Source organism: Colias eurytheme, chromosome 14 (assembly GCF_061535395.1).
Source record: "Colias eurytheme isolate Ceu_HAF_F1 chromosome 14, ilColEury1 Martin Lab GWU primary, whole genome shotgun sequence".
Taxonomy (NCBI): Eukaryota; Metazoa; Arthropoda; class Insecta; order Lepidoptera; family Pieridae; genus Colias; species Colias eurytheme.
The window spans coordinates 7,166,591-7,189,492 of NC_142993.1; the positions used below are offsets into that span (position 1 = coordinate 7,166,591).

The 22,902-nt window shown below is 35.2% G+C and overlaps 1 protein-coding gene across 1 annotated transcript in view; it reads left to right on the forward strand.

Moving 5' to 3' along the window:
* Positions 1-22,902, forward strand: part of Kdm3 (Lysine demethylase 3) — a 160,160-nt gene that overhangs the window by 128,065 nt on the left and 9,193 nt on the right. Inside the window, exon 9 of the mRNA XM_090109322.1 lies at positions 19,619-20,066. Coding sequence (XP_089965448.1) covers positions 19,619-20,066 — 448 coding nt within the window. The remainder of the gene's footprint in view (positions 1-19,618; positions 20,067-22,902) is intronic.

Below are 22,902 nucleotides of genomic sequence, written 5' to 3' on the forward strand. Positions count from 1 at the left end.
TCCAACGTTTTATTGATTTTTTGTGTACGATCATAGGTTTGTTTTATAAATAAAACTGGCATGTCCTGGTTCTCGACACGTTCTCTTTATAAATATGTTTACAAGTATAGCCGATCTAGCAAGAATAGGTATATCCAAGTTCAATGCTCGAGAGCCGTTGAGCCGAGCTACCGAGTCGACGCAATAAACGCAAAATAACCATTCACCTCCAGCAAAAATGTTTACGACATTCGAATTTTTTGTTTCACTTCGCCTTTAACGACCAGACCATGCGAAATATTATTAAACAATCTTGATCTTTGTTCGGAATGTTTATACTCTGTTTTAGATTGACTTAAAAACTCGCTCATTCTCAATTTTGCTTGAATCGAAGAATCATTCGTGCGTTTCCTCTTCAATGCTTTTCGCTAAAAGCAATAAAGAGAATAGTAAAAGTTGTTTTACGTTCTTTGCTTCCTTTTTGTGTATGCAAGTAAGCATTCAAAGCCATTGTGAATCAAACAAATGGAACTGTTAGAGCAATGAATGCCCGCACTAAATTAAAGCTTATTGCAATAAAATATAAATGCTTTCATTTTAAATACAGGCCTAATTAAAATGAATTGGTATGAAATAAATCTGAGTGCGTTCTTAATAATAGCTATGAGTTACCTCTGGGATATCCTGGGCGCTTTTGCTTTTAATGAGTTTTGATAACGAGTTGCTCGATTGCTGCGTACTTTTTAATTATTAAGGTCCTTAAAGTACACAAAGCCATTTCGCGATTTATTTAATAATTTATTATACTGACGTTGGATTATAACTTGTTTAGTTAAGCTGGGTTTCGCTTGATTTATTCTTCCGCTATGACGAACAGAAGGAGAACCGATTCATCAATTATTTATATCCGCCTGTGTTTTAAAACGGGCATTAGTGCTTAGCCACCTCCACATTATAACTGTAATGTAAATGATCACCGAGAACAGTCTGTGAATAACATTTTTCGTAATTTTAGCATCAATTATATTATAAAAAGGACGGTTAACTTTTACCTCGTTAAGTTAAATTCATGAATATCGTATTATCATAACAGGATTATCTTTGAGAGGTATTTAAAATTCTTGGGTACTATAAAAGCTGGCAACGATGAAAAATTTCATTGTTCAATACTTATATCAAAGAACAGTTAAGTTCTCCCTTTGTATCGTTATATGTTATTATTATCTAAATACATACATCATTCACATAATATTTAGTTAAAAATACGAAAACATTTATAGAACGAATACGCGTACCGCATAAATCGAATACGCCAATCTCTTTCGACATAATGTTTATAAATTCTATGGAATTGAATCGAGTGCGCGATAGTATTTGTAAACAGGGCGAGATTTGTGTGTGTGCTCCTAAAATACTTCAAACAGGAATTGAATCAGCGCCAACTGGTGTGCGTAGACACTGCTCCGTCCGTAAACTTTTCAAGATACGACATCCCGTTTTATTCACGTTCATATCTTAGTCGGCTTATTTATTGGAGCAGCGATGGCGTACCTACGTGAATTATATTTGTATTGTTCACAATTAACGATTTACGTGGGCTGTTCCAGAATAGCTATATAAGATTCGTCTAGTCTTCTGTCATAGATTAATTTTAGCTAGATTAATTTATATATAAGCCACACAGTGTACTGTGTATATAATTGGTCTGTTAACAAAGTATAAATGTAAGCGCTATCTGATACATAATAGTACTCGAGTATTCGTTATCGGAGTTAGGTTACGTGATCTATTTTAATATGGATCGATTTTCCGCTACGATAAGAGTCGGACAGTGTTTTATTATTCTTGCAGCTATTTATCGTTCACTGTCTGCAACCAATTGACCTTGTATTAATGAGTTAGTTATTGAGAATACAAAACTAGTAATTGTATAGTTTTCGTCATAATGATGTGCTTTGTTCATTTTACTGTTAGTTAAATGTCTGCAATCCTTGTTTGTTTCATCAAGAGTTTAACTAGGAAACATTTTTCACCAAGCTAGTATATTAAATACCTATTTGCACATATGTTTGGTGTTAATTGCTAATATCACTAATATGTTGATTCAATGTATCGATAGTAGGTACATAACCTTAACATTGTTTTTGTTGCAACGACTGTAATAACAATATAATGATATTTATAAATATTTAATTTTGCTATAAAACATAGTAAATAATGAACGTGTAAACGACGTGTGATTTATTTATCTCGTGCTCAGTGGCTCACCTTGAAGTGACCTTCACACATTCTTAAAGTATTTACTCCTATTTTATCTGATTGTTTTGTGAGTACATTATGTGCTTTGTTCAAATGCGTCACTATTTCATATTTTGTATAGCCAATAAACAGTAATACACGATACCTTACAACGTCCCCATTTTTCTGTATTGTGTCGCATAGGTAAGTAGAAGCAAATATTTTATTAAAATTCCCAGAAATACCTCGTGAACGTTATTGCAACGAGAATTTAATTTAATATTTCCACAATGAATACATAAACCTAGTTCTTTCAGCCAGAATATTTCAGGAAAGTCCTATTTAAGGGGAAATATAAATCGTGCCTATGGTACTTTATCGATATACGTTTACAACTCGTTTCCCTTTTCTCCGAAGTTATTATTCCGTAACATGTGTAAGTTTTTCGTAAACATCCCGCTTTTTCTGCGTCTATTCTCGGATTATATCGTGTTATACATAAATATTTTCTTCGAGTGGGTCGAAATGTTAATGAATAGCATTGTTAATGCATTCTTTGTTCTGTGACCGGTCAGCGGTCGGTAGCCGCGGTCTATCACATCACACATTTTCCAAGAAACTAACAGTTGTTTCCATCCACATTCTTCGCACGCTTTACAATACCGACATACCGATAGGACGTTGATAGTTCATCTGTTTTTGTGGACAATCTTCGTTTTGTAAATGAGTTAACCGTCCTTTCTGATAAAATCGTCTGATTTGGCTATTTTTACTATTTGTAATTTGATTAATTGACAATAAAGTACATATTATAATACATAATTAAATATATAAAATATATTTATAAATACAGTGTAAACTGTAAACTCTATATAACGTCACTTAAGGGACCGTGCATTTTTCGACGTTATAGAGAGTGGTCGTTAAATGGAGAGAAAGGGAAAATTGCATGATTGGTCCCGAGACAGGAATATTATTTTGACATTGCCTATGAAACCATGTTATCATCGCTTGATCAAGGTCTTCATATTGAGGTTTCTTCAATTTTTTGGCAGATCGTCCATTTTCTTCGGCATGCAGAATTTTTCTTTATTTTTCTACGACTGCATTTCTGAGAATCTTCGGTATGTCAGTAAAAAAGAATGTACACAACTACATTTTCATTGATTTCGGCAACTTAGTCAGTACAACCTAGTCCTAGTTCCTAGTGGTAATGTCTTATTGTGGTCGTTAATTAGAGTGAGCGTGATGCTATATGGAGTGTATTATTGTATAGACAACAATATAAACCAACCAAAGTCGAGAAATCTTGACGTTATACGGAGTTTGACGTTAAATGGAGTGTCGTTATATAGAGTTTACACTGTATTAATGTTTCAGAATATCTAAAGTTGCAGCTTCTTCATATAAACCGGACAAATGGTTTTAATTCGAAGGCTAGGCAAGTGAGAACATAAAATGCTTATTTATCGATGTGTTAGATGTTATAACCTGCTAAAAGTGTTATCCAGTAGAAAGAGAAACCATCATTCAGCTGAATTAAATCCAGTTGCGTAACTGTTTACCTTACTATTTGGCAATAAAATTTCTAACCGCTAATTAAAATTAATTCACGAACGCTTCTCGTACACAAGGTTTGAAGTGGAGCGCATCTGCACCGTATCACCGGCCGTAATTTATTTACTTTTGAAACGGATGCGAGACTATTTACGTTCGGGCAACCCAAAAGAAGGTTATTCGCGTACACGTTTACAAAATCGGCAGCGTATAAGTATAGTTAAAAGAGTTGAGCATCGCAGACATTAATCAACGTTGTCGGTAACCGAAACCGTCTCCGGGGGGATTAGCCGCCGAGATATTCTATTCTCCGGGAGTAATTAATAGCTTTTGGCAAATGAACGCTAGCGGGCGGCACAAATAGGTATCGTGACGCCACGCTGCAGTTGTGTAATGGGGTAATTAATACACGCAACTCTAAAACAATATGCCTTGATACTGGATACGATATGAATCTCTATTGATGCCAGGACCCGTGCACTGTTTAAAGCGCAGCCTTTGAAGAGATTAGGTGTCGGGATGACAGGAATTTCTGTTCCGAATACAAACTAGAGCTACAACAATGTGAATAATAGACGCCGAAGTTAGGGCGTGGGCTGTCTACGGCCGACGAATCGTAACACAAAGCTGCGTTGTTTGTACTTAAAAGTTTGAAGTGCGCCGTCTACCGGACGTGAAGCTATAGCGACTGAGTCAAGAACCTCGACATTTAATTAAACATGATTTATGAACACCCACAGTTACTAAGGCATTGACTTTAGCCTTTTCATATCTGAATGCTAAATAGTACTGAAAGGCGTTAATTAAAATTGCAAATACTATTTTTATCACAGTATTTCGTGATGAATTTGTTTATTCCTGACACAGAAATGAAATCGTGATCTCGATTTCCGGACGTTCGAATCGATTAATTTAATTGCAAATTCAAACTGGTTTGAAGAACATTACGGAGGCGGTATCGCGAATTTAAACTGCTAATGATATGCACTAAGACTTGTTATGCTAATTGTTGAACAAATAAAGCGGGTTATTTTAAAAAATTTAGCAACTTTAATGAAAATTTCTCACGATCGTAAATATATTATTCCGTTTCATGCTTCCATTTTATACTGTTATTATCTTTTTGATTTAAATATATCGATGAACGAATTCTAAATTATTGTTAATTTCACTCAGTTTCACATACTTCAAAATTCGATACCAACCTCAGATATTATTTAATATGATAATAAGCTCAAAAGCTCATTTCTTAAAAGTATATCGTGCCTAAAAGAACTCTCAGGTATTAATAATCACCGCCCGATTTTGAAAATATCTTTAAATTTATGAAAATAAAGATGAAAATTACTTACATTTTAAAATTTAAATTGCTAATGGTTGTATTATAACCGGTGAGTCATTCTGAAGGTGTTTTTGCATCAAGCGAACATCAAAATAGAAATAAAACAGGTTCACTTGTCTGTTTTTCTTACAAGACGTGTTAATAATATATATCATGATGAAATTAATATTATTTTACTCCGCCGGCCGTGACGCACATTCATATTGTTTTCGTGTTATTCGTGTTTATCTATACTATCTATACTATCTATACTAATATTATAAAGAGGAAAAGTTTGTAAGTATGTATGTAAGTATGTATGTATGTATGTATGGTTTTCACGCAAAAACTACTGGACCGATTTCAAAAATTCTTTCACCATTAGAAAGCTGCATCTTTACTGAGCAACATAGGCTATATTGCATTTTCAAAAAAATTAGAGATCCTTTCCAAAAATGCAATAATGTAACCCAAGGTGTAAAAAAATCCTCAATAAAACTTCTGTCATCGCGTGCGCTGCGGAATCTATTGAAGATAGAACAAAAAAATGTTCTACAGTATTATAGAATGGATCAATATCTACAAGAAAGTCCGCGATACCATATGTCCATCTTCAGTAGTTATGTTACTACAACAACTTTTTTACGTTTTCAAAGTAAATAGAAGTGCCGACAGTAATCAAACCATGTTATCCATACACATATATTAATCCTTATCCCATTAAATGATGTTTTATTATAGACTGTTTCAATACCAGCAAAATACTTTTTAAATGAAAAGAATTGGATATTCCATTCAAAAGATATAACGAATTTAAAAGTGTCAATCTACAGAAAATAGTAGGTATACTGTTCGAGCAGGCCGTAGTGCGGGGGTCACGGAGGAATTCTACCAATATGCGTCTTGACGGAACACAGTGGGGTTTTGGTCGGTAGGAATCCGACATAACCCACGGCCCCTCCCCTGGAGGCCGTGGGTATCTATGAAAGATTTCCCCACTAAAAAAAAAAAAAAAAGGCCGTAGTGCGGGACGGGGTAAAGGTGGTTTTCATGTGATTAAAAATTAAACCTATAGTCCGACCTATAGTAAGACTTTTCACTGTAAAGATATCGCTATCTATGCGGGTGAAACCGCAGGGCATTGCTAGTAATCAATAAATATGGAAATGAATGTAGGCCTGAATATTGGAATAGTAGGTATTCGTCATTCCGAAAACAGCGTAACTTTTTAATATATTACATAGACAAACAATATGGTTCATTTGGTTCCTAACGACATATCAAATGTTGTATCGAAAAATTCCATCCGTAGATATAGGTACTTACTGCATAATTCGATTTTAATGTTCTCTGTTTCGTATTCAAATTGTATTGAAAACGGATGTACCTGTATATTATTATTACGCTTATGAATAATGGATTCTTAGTTTATATTCGTATCAGTCTACGAGTTGAATTTGTTTCTTACAAAAATTTGAATCGAGTCAAGGTTGCAACATTACTTGTAACGAAATCTTTATATCTCTTTGAATGCTAAGCAATTTATTTAAATTAAAATCAATTGTATACAAATTACTTCGCCGGGTTAATTAGGAGGTTATTCATAAATCTTAGCCAGTGACACAACGATGAAAGATGATGACAAGAGCGTTTCTAGCGCACGCGGCACGACTATCTTTATTGTTGACTAGCTTCCGCCCGCGACTCCGTCCGCGCGGATGTCGGTCTTCGCGTGGATGGTTTATTTCTCCATTTTGAGTAACTCTGACAATGACATCTTATAAATATCTATTGGACCCAAATACCTATAATAATTAACGCAACGTGTGTTCTCGGTTCTACAGAACAACGTGTCTATGGATAAAACTGAAAAATTAAGATTTATTTTTTTCTACGTATTTTTCCAGGATAAAAAGTATCCTATTTTATGCCCAGGATAATAAGGTATAATTATACCAAGTTTCATCGAAATCGAACAGTTAGTTTTCATGTGATGCCTGAACATACAGACAGACAGACAGACAGACAGACAGACAGACAGACAAAAATTTTTTTAATCACATATTTGGGTTTGCTATCGATCCAGTAACACCCCCTGCTATTTATTTTTTCCATATTTTCAATGTACAGAATTGACCCTTCTACAGATTTATTATATGTATAGATTAGCTATAAGTAGGTTGAGAAAGTGAATGCACAATAGTGTCTGCGGAATACGGAGCTCTTTACTGTCCCGTTCATTGCGCAACTGTGGATAAAGTAGAGTGCGGGCGTCATGCCCGTCACGCGCCGATACCCGACTAGAATAAAAAAACTAACCAATATAAACGGGCCTCCCGCACCTCCGTCGCGCCGCATTAACCGGACGCCAAAGAAGCGACCTATTGAACTATCAGAGATCAGCTATCGATGGTCCTGCATCGGCCATTAGAGAACAGAAATGGTCAAAATGCGCGAGCGACGGAGCCATTGGGACGTGAAAATGAAACTATCTCGATCGTAAATCGCGCTACTGTAAATGTAAAGGAATGCTACCTACTACAGTCGCTCTGGCCTACATATAAAACATGTAATGTCGATTTTCGCATGATAGCGCTGGCCTTGCTTTGCCGTTTTAACACAACTGGCATTTAAATTGAATGTATCGCGATTCGCGATCGAATTTTAATCGGCCGTATTTGCTAACTCGTTCGTTTTAAATTCATATCTCACCACGGACTACGTTAAGTGACTCATTAATTCGTTCCTTATTTATCGCGTGCCACTTTTGAGATTTCCCTTCGTCCGCTGTTATTCGAGTCTAATGTCTATTATGGCTTCCATGATGTCATTCGCATACCGCTGCTAATACAATTGTCTCAGCGAAATGCAAACGAGAAACAATCTTCATGTAACATCGGAGTAGCGTTTCCGTGAAGTATCTATTGTCATAGTTAACAATTGCAGGTTCACACAAATATCATCGCCCGAATGATTTATCGTTGGAATAAATCAATTTAGTTTTGTTTCGCTTCACTATTGTTTGATTAAAGATATTCACTGGAATTTAGGTCAATGATTTCTAACTTAATTTTGAGTTACATCCTAACTGATTGTTATGTAAGTAATGTATTTCAATTATGTTGTAATAAAAATTTATGAATTTATAAATATCTCGTACGATACGGAAGTAAAAAATCGGAAGGAATGTGAATTTTTATTACGTTGTTAGTATTAATTGCTTACTTTAAGGAATATACTATCAAAAGTTATTACTAAAATAAATGTTCTCATTTAGTTTTAAACAGACGGCCACAACGTTTATCTCTAATCGTCGAATAAAATAATATACTGTTCGTTGACAATAGGTTGGAACTTGGAATAACTTTAGCCATTGTTCTACTGAATCCAACAAAGGAAACGCTGTATCACTCATTTACAGAAATAATAATTCAACTCGCCCCCGGCCGCCCTCATATCTTCCGTCAATGTTTTCCTTTGATACGTGAATAAAAATGAAGAGGGTAAACGCGGAGGGTTGATGTACATTCTTTGCGGTCCCTCACGGCGCAAGGGAAGGGTTGGGGCGCTTCACCCACACATAAACACACACCTGTAGTGTGCCATTCATAACTCTACGAATAAGAGCAAATATCGATTGTTCAACATTTAAATTCGAAACCATGTGAGTGAATGTCACCCGCATAAGTTTAGCCTACTTATGCATTCGCGTTAATTCCACTTTAATTGAAACCTGATCGGCTCAGAATATAGCACCGTTATTTTAATACTTTGCGAAATCGATTCGCGATTTGTCATCGCTCAAATTACTCGTTTAAACGTTATAATTTATGCGTAATGAATTATTTTATGGCCATCGTAAAGGAAATGGTTATAATATTATTACAAATTTAAAGGACGTAAGCCAAAATTTAACAGAAAATATCATCAGGGATTCATGTTCATTGTAAAGGGCCTAACCGCGAAAATCGAAAAGAATTATTATGCGTTATGAAAGAAATCAGCTGCTCAGTGGGGTCCTGTGGGAATAAATAATATGAGGGAATGGGATGTTAAACTCGGCGAGCGCAGGGTCTTATCGTTGCCATGGCGATCGGCTGGGAGCGGAAGCCTGTGCCGTTATTAGATTAGACGAGAGTACGTGAAGATCAAAGACACGACTATTTAATAAAAGATAAGATTGGATGTTTAAAGTGAACACAATATTGTGCTAGTGATAAGATATCTAATTGAATCCCCTTATCAGCTGTTAAATTGGGACAAGTCACGGCAAACATTTCCGTCGCTGATATCATATCATGGAATCGAAAACAAAATCGTTCTAAAGATGGTGAATATTTTCAGAATTAATAGGCTTTTGTCGCCATAAATAAAAGAATAACTAATCAAAGTTTTTCCCGGGATTTGCCTCGATTCATGGGTGACAACGTAAACACGAGGATCGTTTAGTGGGTGGGCTCGGCTCCCGGCCGACTCCCTCCCGACTCCCTTGTGCCATCTAAATTGTGACATTTTCTTTCACCGCCTGTTTTGCAGTTCAGTAGACTTTCAAAGAAATTTGCAATCACAATTTTATTATTTCACAGTTATAATGTAATAAACTTGAAAGGTAAATAAAAGAGCACAAACGCTACAGGCATCTCACAAGTTTCTGCATTTTAAATTTTAATGAAGTTGACGTATTATACAGTACTTATACCTTTAATGTTGCTTGAGTAAGCAACCTTAGAAACTGGTTGTGTAGGTTTATATTATAATCAATGGTAATTGAATATTGAATATATTGCTATCGCCAGGGAATCCGTTATTGAATAAAGCTAAAAGAACGAATATTCATAATATAATGGCTAAATGAACAGCCATTGAACTTCTATTCCATAATTTAACTTAATCTGAGTTTATTTTATACAAAAGGAAATGAAAGGATCGCGACTGGTCGTAAAATAGTAAAAGCTGAGAAGATTAAAGCTGTTCAGTCGGCAATTCGACGAAAATATAATCTGGAAGTACAATATAACTTCTACAGTTGCGAATTGGCAGAGGCGAGACTGCGGAGTAACGTATTTTAAAACGGTTACATGCACATTTCGCTAGATATCCGATAACAGGAGGCAGGGCAACGTGTCGAAACATTACTTGGCGAATATCCAAATTACCGTGCGGCAGCTTGGCTCCAATTTCTAAGGAAAACCCTTGATAACTAGCGTTTGAGCGTTAATAGCGAAGACTTAATACGGCTGTTTTGTAAGCCGAGGGTGGTCGCCCTCCCTCCACGGAGAGGATTTGAACGGACCTCCGTGATGTATAGCGGGTTTCTGACACTGAGCCGTTTCATTCTCTTTGATATTGATAACGATTTATTACTATAGAAAAAGGACCACACTATCTTTTATTTATAAGACCGATGTATTTATGTGTTAATCTTGTCTGTTTTTTCAAATTTATATCATAGCCCGTTATGGCATCTCGGGACTTAACAAGTATTATGTTTAAAAAGGTTATTGATTTTTTTAAAAGCCGCTGCAGTGTTATATATGTATTATACGTTGTATTAACGGCATACTTAATATTTTATGATGTTACTAAACTCTTTCTTAAGATTTGAACCCAAGAGCCACCAGTACTGTAACTGTAAAGATGCAAAGAATCTGATTAAGAACTGTAAAGCTTTATTATTCTCTTTTGTTCATTTGTTCAGATGGATAAAGAGCATAGATACAAAAGAGCCATTAAATATAATTATGAGAATTTTATATGGAAATGTTAATTGTATAAGAATATTATTCTGTTGTTAGGTCGGTACATAATTCAGTTTATATTTCAATATAAATGTTGGGACAAGTGCTTGTTTGTCAATTAAATGTCATTAACTTTTGAACTCTACTAATAAGAGCATCAGCATTTGTAAAATGTGTAGCTGCTTTTTATACTCGCTGACGTTTGCAGTTGCATTCCGCTGAATGGTAGAAAAAGTTGAGTGCATTCAGTAAAATGAGAATATTGCTCACGAAGCTGCCTATTCATTGACTTTCAATTCCCACACGTAAATAAATATCAGATTGTCACACACATAAAACTGTCTACTTCAGTGCATTTGTAAAATGCAAACGTACGCATAATAAAAATGTACTGCGCAATAGTTTCACGACAGGAAATGTGTACTCAATTGTTTTGTATCGAGGATAGCATTTGAATAAACATTAAACATTGATTCATCGGTGTACCTATCAAAAAGAATCGCGTTTGAGAAACTCGGGTGAGAGATGTTTTATTGGAATACGTCGTAACTCGTAGTTCATGGCTACGCATAGGTGGTTGGCGTTAGTAGAGCCAGACGCAAAAGTGGTTGCGGTTTGGAGCAGACGGACGGGCGCGTTTCATTTCACATTACGTCTCTCCGCTCAGGGCTGGCGGCTGACTTTCATCATAATGAGCAGCCGTAGGCCTCAACCGCAATGTATCAGCGCAAATCGCAAAGAACTCGCGACTATCATATGCTCGGTTATTCTAACCGCGATAAAGCGTCCATCACCTTCTTTTTTTTCAATAATAACACGGATATTTCGTTATATTTAAAAGACCGTGATACTATTCTTTTAATAATTTTCGAAGGAGAATTTTATTTGAATTTATCTGACCAATTACTTACTAGATGTTCGTCAAACAACAAGGCATGGCTTTTAAGTTTAAACGTCTATAATGCTTCGTAATTCATGTGAAATGTCTTATTAAGGATGATTCGTTAGTTCCGAGAGAAAAGACTTTTGATTACAATTACACGGCACAATGGGTTTGCGTGAGAGTTCCCGCGTTGCTTCGTACCATTTAATTTATTATGTATTACAACGCATCATGCTCTATTTATTTACTTGGTAACATTAGAAATTAATCATCGTCATTATTGTTAATTCAGCATTACGATAAATGCCTGTTATTAAGTGCTTTAAAGATGTTGTGGAGATATTATGTTTATGGCTAAAAATGTGAATCATTCGTGTCGCAAGTGTATAATCCTCTTTTGGAGGTGTTTGTAAATTGTAACTACATAATATTTGTTCGAGGCGTTCCTGCAATGGGTTGTTATGTTGAAACACAAAAGCTGTGTTAAGTGTATATCATAGGGTATTAAAATTCACGTAGCGCCCGTCGGGGCGGACAGCCTTCACAAAATGGCTGCCGGAGGCGCGCGATCCGGACGAATCGTGACCGACTGGAATCCACGCGCTCGCTCCAAACCCTCATCAATTATGCATGAATGCGACTGAACGGCAATGTTTACTCTCCATGAGACAACAATTTATTGCCTCGTGCGGTTTTTGACATTCGATCGCCGACCGGTCTTTCGTTCCTTGGAGCGATGACAAAATGGTTATGAATGTATTAAGATAGTTTTCATGGAACTATGAAAATGAGGAATTAGCAAAATATGCAGCCACTTGAAAATTAATCTAAATAAACCTTACTTACAAAGGATGAGTTATTTAGTTTATAATATGCCATTAGTGCCTGATAAGAGAACGTGCATAGGTATCTAAAATCGTATTGAGGGCAGATTGCCTTACTTATCTTTATTGGCTAGTCGTTAATTATTTATCAAAACACAAGTTACACTTCGATTATTGTTTGTTTGACCTTCATCATTAATAATATTATTATACTAACGATCGAGTGTGTAATTTGTAAGTAAATCACAGTTTAATATGAAATTGAGTGGCATTAATTACGCGTTGGTTTAAAAACGGATCGAAAATATGGGCCGTAAAACTACGTAACAAATTAACTTTTTATAGTGTTGTTTATCGTTATCGTATTCGCCTTTCGCGATTCAGCGGTGCGTCCATAAAATGTCATAATGATTCATTGTTATTGCATCACGCAGTAGGTCGTCAAATTAATTCAATCGTAACATCGTCTACGCCTCCGTCCGCAGCTGTGTAAGCTATGCTATCGATAACGTTGAATAACTCATTGTTCGACTCAATCGTATACATTCTCAGTTGTTTGTAAACCTTTTCATTCGTGGATTTCTCCCACGCGGCACACGCTCTGCGGTATTGTCGTAAAAGTGCGACTATGCCATGTATTTTCTTCAGCAATCCGTTACAACTAGAAAGATCAACATAACAAGTCACATACAAAAATGGTTAAAGTTATACTATTTATAAAATGTAAAGAAATTGTAAATCATTCAGACGTCATACTTTCAAGGTCCTTTTCAATACAAATTAATTACAGCTATTTAATTCTAATTAATCCATCCAAAACGGGTTCAACTCGATTGATTAATTAACTTTGATAATTGTAACGATATCCTTGTCATAGTTCTCGGAATGGAACCGATAAATATAAACATAAAAAGTAATTAATACGATGGCGATATTGTCTCTATCTGAGTGATTAGCATTATTCAGATAGTTTTTGTTCAAACACAGTGTTGTGTTGTTATCAGTTACTGCAACCAGGTTATCGACTGCCGTGTTTGCGTTTCCTATCAACGAATTCTTGTTGTGTGAGTTATCTAACTCCACTAAGTGTGAAAACACATTGCGCGATAACTCACGATTATATATTTTAGAAGTAATAAAAGATATTCGATACGATTGTTACGACATCGATCGAAATTACTCAATAAATCAGCAGACAACGCGAATTTAGGGGGACATTATCGTGAATGTATTCGAAACTATTTAGAACGAACAAAATAAAATAAAACCGACTCATTAAAGAAACATGAGTCAACGTCCACGTCGCTATAGGTCGTGATTTAAAAACGGCTTTTTCATTGCATTTTATGTGCAAATTACACAGCATTAGTTATTCGCGTGTTACCGCTAACACTATTAGCACAAGGCCATAACAGATACGCGACCTCTTTTCGTGTTTTTTTTTTCAAAATTCAGTGAAACGAGCTTCGCATCCGCTTGCCCGCATGGCGACTGATAAAGTTACTCCACGCGAAACGTTCGCTGAAGCTATGAAAAACTCAATTAAGTTTTTACTTGTTTACAACTTACGATCAATCATCCGAACAAAAAGTCACATTGTATTGCGGTCATTGAAAGTGTTGTAATTCAATACGAATAGTTAATCAAAACACGTTTTTGCTCATGTATCTGATTATCAGTTACCTAGAAACGTTGAATTGTAATCTATTTTGTGGATCGTGTCGGAGTTTCGGCGAGAGAAATATATGCTATTTCGCATCATAAACAAAAAGCGGATCGTATAGACTTTACCGGAATAGTTGGGAGTTTGCCAAATAGCTGGCAGTTGTTAAAGCACCCGGTATGTTGGTCAACGATCGATATTTTGTTTATGTTGCTCTAAATTACACCACGACTATAAATAAACGGTTATTTTCATCCGGGAGAATGTAATTTCGCTTAAGTCTCGTAAAATTCTTTGTAAGCCTGTGAAGATAATATAAGAGAGGAAACGTCTCGACGTCGTAACATTTTAAATTAGTTTTAGTCAACAACTTTATCTTTCGTGTTGATACAAATAATTTAATGTCGCGCTGATTAATAGATAAAGTAAATTGAGAGGGGGATTAAAGCAGATAAGGCGATAAGAGATTACCTGAATTCTTGCACACATTTAAAGCAGGTAACCGTTATGTATCGATTTTTTGTTGCAGTTGCATATTTAGTATTTTATAAGTTCATTTAATTCATAATGTAAAATTAGAATATTAATACACTGTATACATACTTATACACATTATCTATCGGCATTGCATGAAAATGAGACATTATCCTTATCACTTATTAATATTATCCAAGAGATATATATACACATACAATTAATTTTAACGATATGAATTTTCAAGAATTCAATCGTACGATACAAATGCAAAGATAAAAATCTGGATGCAATAAAATATTATCGAGCTAAAGTGCTCACGTAAATAATATAATATTATTTTTTTAATGCTATTTAAGTATTTAATGATGAAAACAGCATTGACACGATGCTTGTATTTCCAGTTACATGACGCTATAAATGGTGTATCATTATGTGGAAGTCGGACGCACATCGTGATTATCAACATCTGCTCTTCCTGTTATGCTATCGTAGCCGGTCTAGTGGATGTACTCGCAGCGAGGATGGATAGGACGGGTGCTTGCATCGCCGTCAGGTGCGCTCTTTGTATGCGCGGGGGGAGCCTCCCCAACCATCCCTCAGCGCCTGCACCCCTCACACCCGCATTGCCGTTCACTTGTTGCTACGTTGTGCTACGTCGCTTGCGAGACTGGCGCGCCCGGCTATCTCCCCGACCCCCTCTGCCGGCCACCACTTCTCCGCGCTTCAGTCCTTTGTGCGCCATCGAGGCTTTTGCACGTCTGTTCCACATTACGCTCGCAACGAAACATTTAGCATAGTCGACATCTTGTACGATAATTATACGTATATGATAGCCCACTAAAGTTGTGTGTGTGAGTGAGTGCAGGTGAACGCCTGGTTACAATTTCCTGACCGCATTCAAGGACGCAATCAGGTGGATTGTTTTTGATTTTCAACGGTCATCGCCGAGGATTTCTATTTTTAGCCTGGATATTTGTGTGTGACTTTGAACATTGTGATTTGTTAGCCGTCTAATTGAGAAGATTTGTGATTCATATAGAGTGATTTAGTGAAGGAGATAATATTATATGAAATACAGTGATCGTTTATCATTTAACATTTTAATATCACGTCATAAAAGTGAGTATCTCGAAACAATAGTACTATTATAAACTTACATGTAGATAGTTGTTTTACGTACCTACATCTATCGGATAACGGATGATACCCAGTACCCACATACCTACCTAATTTCAATTTTTAACAATCTTCGCTATTGATTAATTCCGTTCATTTTAATTCAATTACTTACCTACTTAGTTAAAAAAATAAACGAAATAGGTACCTATTGTGTGACCAATTTAATTCAATTTTAAATTGTACTTACATATTAGGATTTAGGTACCTATGTCCGTTAAATCATAGAATACCTACACCGTTAAACTGAAAAAAACTTTATAATCTTCACGACCATTAACATACTTTTTCACCCTAATTTCTTCACTGGTCATCTATAATGTCACGAATGTATAAAAGTAGATAACAATTCAAATTACCATAAACAGGATTGCATGTGTTCATATCATTATTCTACACGAGGAAGTTTCTAAACGAACAAAAGGAACAAACTATCAAGCCGAGAATCTCGTTATCGTATTCCGAGTCACGAGCGCTGTACCGTGAGATGTTAAGATTAGACCGCCTCCGCGTTCTTAATCAATACCTACATGCATTGCGCAATTTGTTGAACGAGAACCAATCTGCATTCAATACAGCTCATCAATGTACGCTTTCCCACGGCGCGCCACTTGCTTATATGTATTGCATTCGTATATAATTATTCAGCTCTTGGTAGCGAATAACTGTGAAGAGTTGGTAAATAAATAAATAGCTATCGATGTAGGTCTGTTTGAATAATTAGGGAACTATAAATTTTATTTGTACGTTTTATTTAATAAAGTGTACAATGGCTTCTCAGTTTTCTTTACAAAAGGGGACGTGGATATTACTTGTTCTTTTGTAGACGTGGACTTAAACTATAATTAAATATAAAATCATGGTGGTACATAGCCTACAATTACTTATTGTGTAGTTAGACTATTAACATGATGTTCAAGTTCCGATGAGTTCAATTTATCTTCATAGCGCTACAAAACAAGTCACGACTTACGGTCACGATACCTACCGATCTTTTTTCTAAAATGTAAATAGCTAGAACATAGTTTATCCTTATTATTACAATTCAACGATTCATATCGTAGATACTTTTGATTAAATCTCGTAGTAATTTTATATGTAAAACGCTTGACTGCGTAATAGAACACGACTCCATTTATTAATATGAGGTCAAAGAACAAAAATGTGTATTGTGTGGAAATTAAACGGTCCCCGAGAATTCCGTACAATTAAAGAACTCCTATATGGCTGTGTGTACATAATTTACGTAATGTCAAGATAATTGCTTTATGGTTGCAGAGAAAGCCCGGTGTCCGAAGTGTCCCATTAACGAGCGGTTATTGTCCGAGTGGAAGTGTTTCATTACACGCTTCGCGAATTGACACGCTCTAATGGTTTTAACGAGATTCCTGTTATTGAGTCAACAATATATTCCGATAGTAAATATCGTACGTTCAATACATAAAAGGGAATTTTATTTACAATGTGAGAGAATACAATCACGATGACCTCTTCGGTCATATTCAACTACATATTTATGTTGTGGTTGGTTAATTATTAAGATATATCCGTTTTAATAGTTGTAGACTAGTTACTGTGAAATAGTTCATAGTATGTATTATGATTACACTACTTGATTTTATGATAGACACGTCGTTCGCCATTAAATATAATTGCCTTATATCATAAATATGACAACGTTATGTTATAGTCGGTGATTGTATGTTGATGATTTTGACCTATTGACTTTTACATAAGCCTGCCATAATGCAATGAACGGCAGCCGCAGGACCGTTTTTGCTTAAATGTTCATTTAATAACATAAACAACGAGCGGGTTTCGAAGCCTATTCTAAGAAGACCCACATAGTTCGCTAATGGCACGGAAAACGGTATTGCGTTATGATGAATAATTCAGAAACTGACAGATCCGTGTTTGCGGTTTATAATCTGTAAACGTAACTTGTTCCACAGAAATGTAGTAGGTATTTCCGAGAATCATTTAGTATAACATAACCTACATAACATGTTTGCGTGTCGAATTAACATCGCCATTTTTGTGAAGCGGTCGAGTTGCAGCGTTTGTTGCAATGCTCGCTCGGCCGGGTTCGCATTCATGAATAATTCAATAGCAATAAGAATTTATGGTGCGCATGGAACGTTGGTGTGTGTCAACTTTTTGCCTTTCCTTTCTATGTAATGAAAAGCTCTCACCGGTTCCGCCTTAGCGTTTGTCTTGTCAATCAGAGTGTCGTGGCGCGCGTTGCCGCTCTTACCGACGAGTTATTTGTTACCCTATTGTCCCAGCCCGTTGATCACTGTGCCATTGTCTCGCTCCTTTTGTTTACATATTCTCAATAGTCATTTGTTTTGTAAAAGACAGCTTTGTTTTCTCCGGTCTGGCTGCTCTAACTAACATAAACAGATAAAATTTTTGTTTTTTCCACTTATCGTATATTATTATTTATTACTTAATTAAAATATGATGTTAGCTCATTACATATTGTTTATAGCAATTTAGTTGTTGTTTGTTCCGTGTTGTTGATTTTATGCCGAAAATAAATTTTAAGCCATAGTTTACAATTCACTTTAAAACAGAATAGGTAAGTGGTGAATGTATTAAGTGTAAAATCTTATTGAAGTTATTACACCTATTTTATTTATGACGTTCGTCAGCAACCGTATATTAGTGTGATACATCAGACATACAGCATGATATCACATCCTTGCGAACAATTGGTTTCTGTTGATTCTTGTAATGAATAATTATTTATGCAATTATGTAAATACGTATCGCCGTTAACGACTGCTCATTAAAATTCTTTTGTTACTCGTTCCGCACACATATTATGCTTATTTATGTCAGTTCAGTTTCGAATTTTATAATTCAAACATTTATATGCTGGTTTAATTATTCGTTTTCTTATTATTCATACTTTACAACGAACTGGTAATGAAACCACATGTTAGTCATTCGTTGTTTTCATTAGTTACATCTCTTTGTTTTAGTAATAATATTGAGTGTTCGTCTACATTTTTTACCGTCGTGCTTCTGATTAATCGCCAAAAACGCATATCAAACGTTTGGCAACACGTCTTGGCCGCGCTCCAGATATTCACGTGTGGGATATACAGCATCATAACTTTGCCAAATGCCAACATTTTTCTCCGTACAATCCTTACTATGTCATCTTCCTGTTCCGGTTTAACACTTGTAATAAACTCGACAAAACGTGACTCGGTTTGCATTCGTGTCACGCCTACGGCCGCGGCCGGCTCGATTTATTAGTCTTCGCGCACTTTTGAAAGTGTCTGATGTAATAATTATTATAATCAAGGTTTACTAATAAGTTATCGAGAGTGCAATCAACATCTTGTTCAATTACATTAACGGTGTTGCACAATGTTTTTGTGGGTACGTTGAATTCCTGATGTGACAGCTTTTTGATAGTTGCGTGGGCGTCGTGTGAATGAGCCTGACGTTGGCTTTAATCCAAATCTGTTTATTTAAGCTGATGCGTCGTTCGGGTTGACGTCGGTCATTTGATGAAATAATACGAGCGCTTATTATGTGACATTTTCTTTGAAATTCAGATTAATGTAATGGCAATATAGCTATGATGAATTACCAACAAAATGTTTCGAATTCCGATAAATTTGAAATAGATAGACTAGTATTAAGCTTTCAACTGTTACATACTTTTTAATCTCTGTGATCTGTGATCTCACAGTAACGAAACATAAGCTCCAGTGACAAAACTAATAGTGATCTCTCTTGTTGCAGGTGCCGCAAAAAGTGTGAGTGCAAGTGATGTGGTGGAAGTCAGTGAGGAGAAGTGCGTAACGTCCGAAGTGAAGGAGAATAGTGAAGTGAAGAGTGAAGTGAGTGTGGGCGCGGATGTTGCCAGCGCCGTGGCCTCCGAGGAGGACGATTGTGTGATAGTGAGCGCGCGCGATGCGGACGATCGTTCCGATTCCGGCGTGAGCGGTGTGCGGTCGGGAGGCTCGGCGAGTTCGGTGGAGGAGTGGCGAGGCATGGCGCATGGGTACGGCGGGGGCCCGCCTCCGCCCCTGATGCACCTGCCGCCGCCGCCGCCCGCGCTCTACGGCGGCGAGCTGCTGTGGAAGCAGCGCTATCAGCCGCCGCTGCACGCGCCGCTGCACCACGCCATCACGGACGACTACCTGGCGGTCGCCAACTTCGACAGAGAGAGACATGAAAGACTGTTACGGTGAGTTAATTTGTTTTTACTTATTGGCCCCTTAAAGGATACCCATCAGCGTTTGTATAATGTAATTTTTAACCAAATTTTCATCGCACATATGTACTTAAATTCCTTAAATCACACTAAATTCATGATAAGCCCATACTGATATTTTAGTTATTCCATAATTATCATAATACATACATAATATGTGCATTGTGCATACTTCTTCATTGTTGATACTCATTACTAAAAGCCATATAGATTAAAGCTGAATGCTCTGTTTTGCAAATGTAACGGCCAATTATAGGTAATTAACCTCAAACGATGTGGTTTGAACTGGATCGCAAGTTTCCGTTTGCAATTTTCATAATATTATGTCATACTTAATGCAATAAAAACTACCATCATTATCAACGGTAATAAACAGATACAAGTTGTTATAGCTGACATTTATCGTATATTACATACCTACGAAAATAATTTAAGAAAAAGTTTTTCATCCATGTCAAATAAATATCATACTTCTTTAAAATACGTGTTAAATACTTATTAATTACAATTCAAGTGCTTCAATAAGGTGCCGTAATAGACTAACAAATAAATAAATGCTTAAAATATAAAAAGTTCATTTATTTGCCTTCACAAATCACAACTTCAAACTATTACAAAGGAACTAAATATGTAAACGTGTAGCATTTTCGTTGTGAAGGACTAGTGTCTGAAATAGGTCTGTGAAAGACCTATAGTACAACAGATCACTAGCCCCCCTCGTGGATAGCACTAGTATAATACATTTAAAGTTTCAATAACTAAATATCAAACGACAATAAGAACAGAAAAACAAAAACAATAGACTGAACTTAATATCTAATATAATTCAGTAATAATTAAAAATGTATATTTAGCTTATAATTCCAAATTAAATGTAAATTTGTATTAAGATTTCCTCAATTACATATTATAATCCACCGACACCAGTTTAAAATAAAAAAAAAGTTTTTACAGTGTAAAATTGAGCAAAATAATTAAACAAAAATCCAGTTTTTACGCTACTTCCAAGTTTATTTACTGATATTAATATCTTGAAGGTCATTTTAATTTAAATATTTAGTAAAAAGAAGAACAATTATTTTAATAATAATTCGTAATGTTAATAGTTGATGTTATTACTTTAATTTTAAAGGCCTTATATTTATTGATCGACGATATATTATACTGTCATTATTGTATAATGTATTTATTGAAGTGAAACTTACTATACTTAACGCGAACTATTGAATAGGTTGCGTTGTGGGAATACCGTTGCTTCTTTAAATCCTGCCAAAGATGTTTCACTTTGTTTTTTACTGTAATTAGATCTCTTTTATTTTTTAAAGTCCTAAGACTATTTTTAAACTGATTGTTACCTTATTATTTGTTTTATAATTCAAAAATGTATCGCTCAGAATTAATTAATCGCGCTCGTCAGTAATCACTAATCAACCTTGTTATAAAATAAATTGATATACAAAATTAATTTTCCTTGGGTTTTAATGTCTTCATGCAACATAAAAATATAATATTTTTTTTTTTAAATCAATGTAATAAATATTTTTTAAACTTTTTCAAGCAGGTGTTCGGAAATATGTCTAAGAAATATTATTTACCTTAAACACAATATATGCTATGTGGATTGTATTTCTTCCATAAAATCTATTACATACTAGCGGTCAGCCCCGGCTTCGCCCGTGGTACATATTTACGTTTTCTCTACATAAGAACCATCCTCAAGGAATATTATAAAAAAAGAATTAACGAATTCGATTCAGCCGTTCTCAAGTTATGCGCTTACCAACACATTTTGGGATTCATTTTTATATTATAGAAGAAGATTACTTAGCTTATTCACACAATCTTAAGAAAATTGCAGATTTCTTCATAAGAAAGTATGATTGATGTTTAATTTTTGTGCTATAATATTCCATATTAACTAATTTATATGTGTACCTAGTATAAAATTATGTGTACCTACGTACTATAGTGTTGATAAATCCTCCACGATAAGAATCGAGTCGGAAATTTTTATCAACGTACAAAATATTTGTGTATGGATTTTAAAATACTTTACATTTTATATATGTACATATATGTAATTGCAAATGATAACGCCATTTAAGTTCGTAAAAACCAAAGCGATAAAATTCTTAAAAATAAATACAAGATAAAATAAAGTGTAACAAAAACCTTGAGACTGTATGAAATACCGTTGTGGATCAAGGTGAGAGAAACGGATATTTACTGGTTTTTATCTTAATGTTTCTCACAATTTCTCATTAATAAATTATTATTTTTTTATTCATTATTGTTGTGCAATCTAAAGCATCACTTCGTAGTGCATGAGCAGAAGCAGTTTGTGTGAAAGAATCACAGACTATAAACACAAAAACATAACAATGAATCAACGTAGTGATTACTGAACGAAATATTGTATTGAATGAAATGATACATGTCTTCTTCTATTCGTTTCTGTAGATTGTATTAAAACTGTAAAGTTACCGTGTTGTACATATTTTTTTTGAAGTTTTAAATTGCACATTGTTAAAAAAAAAGTATGAATATATTATTATATTTCGCTTCTAAAATCTTAACTGAAAATTAGCATTTAGTATTCTACGAATTTAAAATGAAACCAAGCGTAAAACTTACTTTCACTTTTGCGCAAATAATACTGAACTTAAATTTTATTGTTATTCAGGACTTTCTAAAGGCTATAAAGCCACTTATATAAAAAAAAATCACTAAAGACAGGTGTGCGCAGCTGATTTTTTTATGAACATATCTTCAAGGGTTCCTTTTGTGTGATTTTTTTTGCGATCTACAA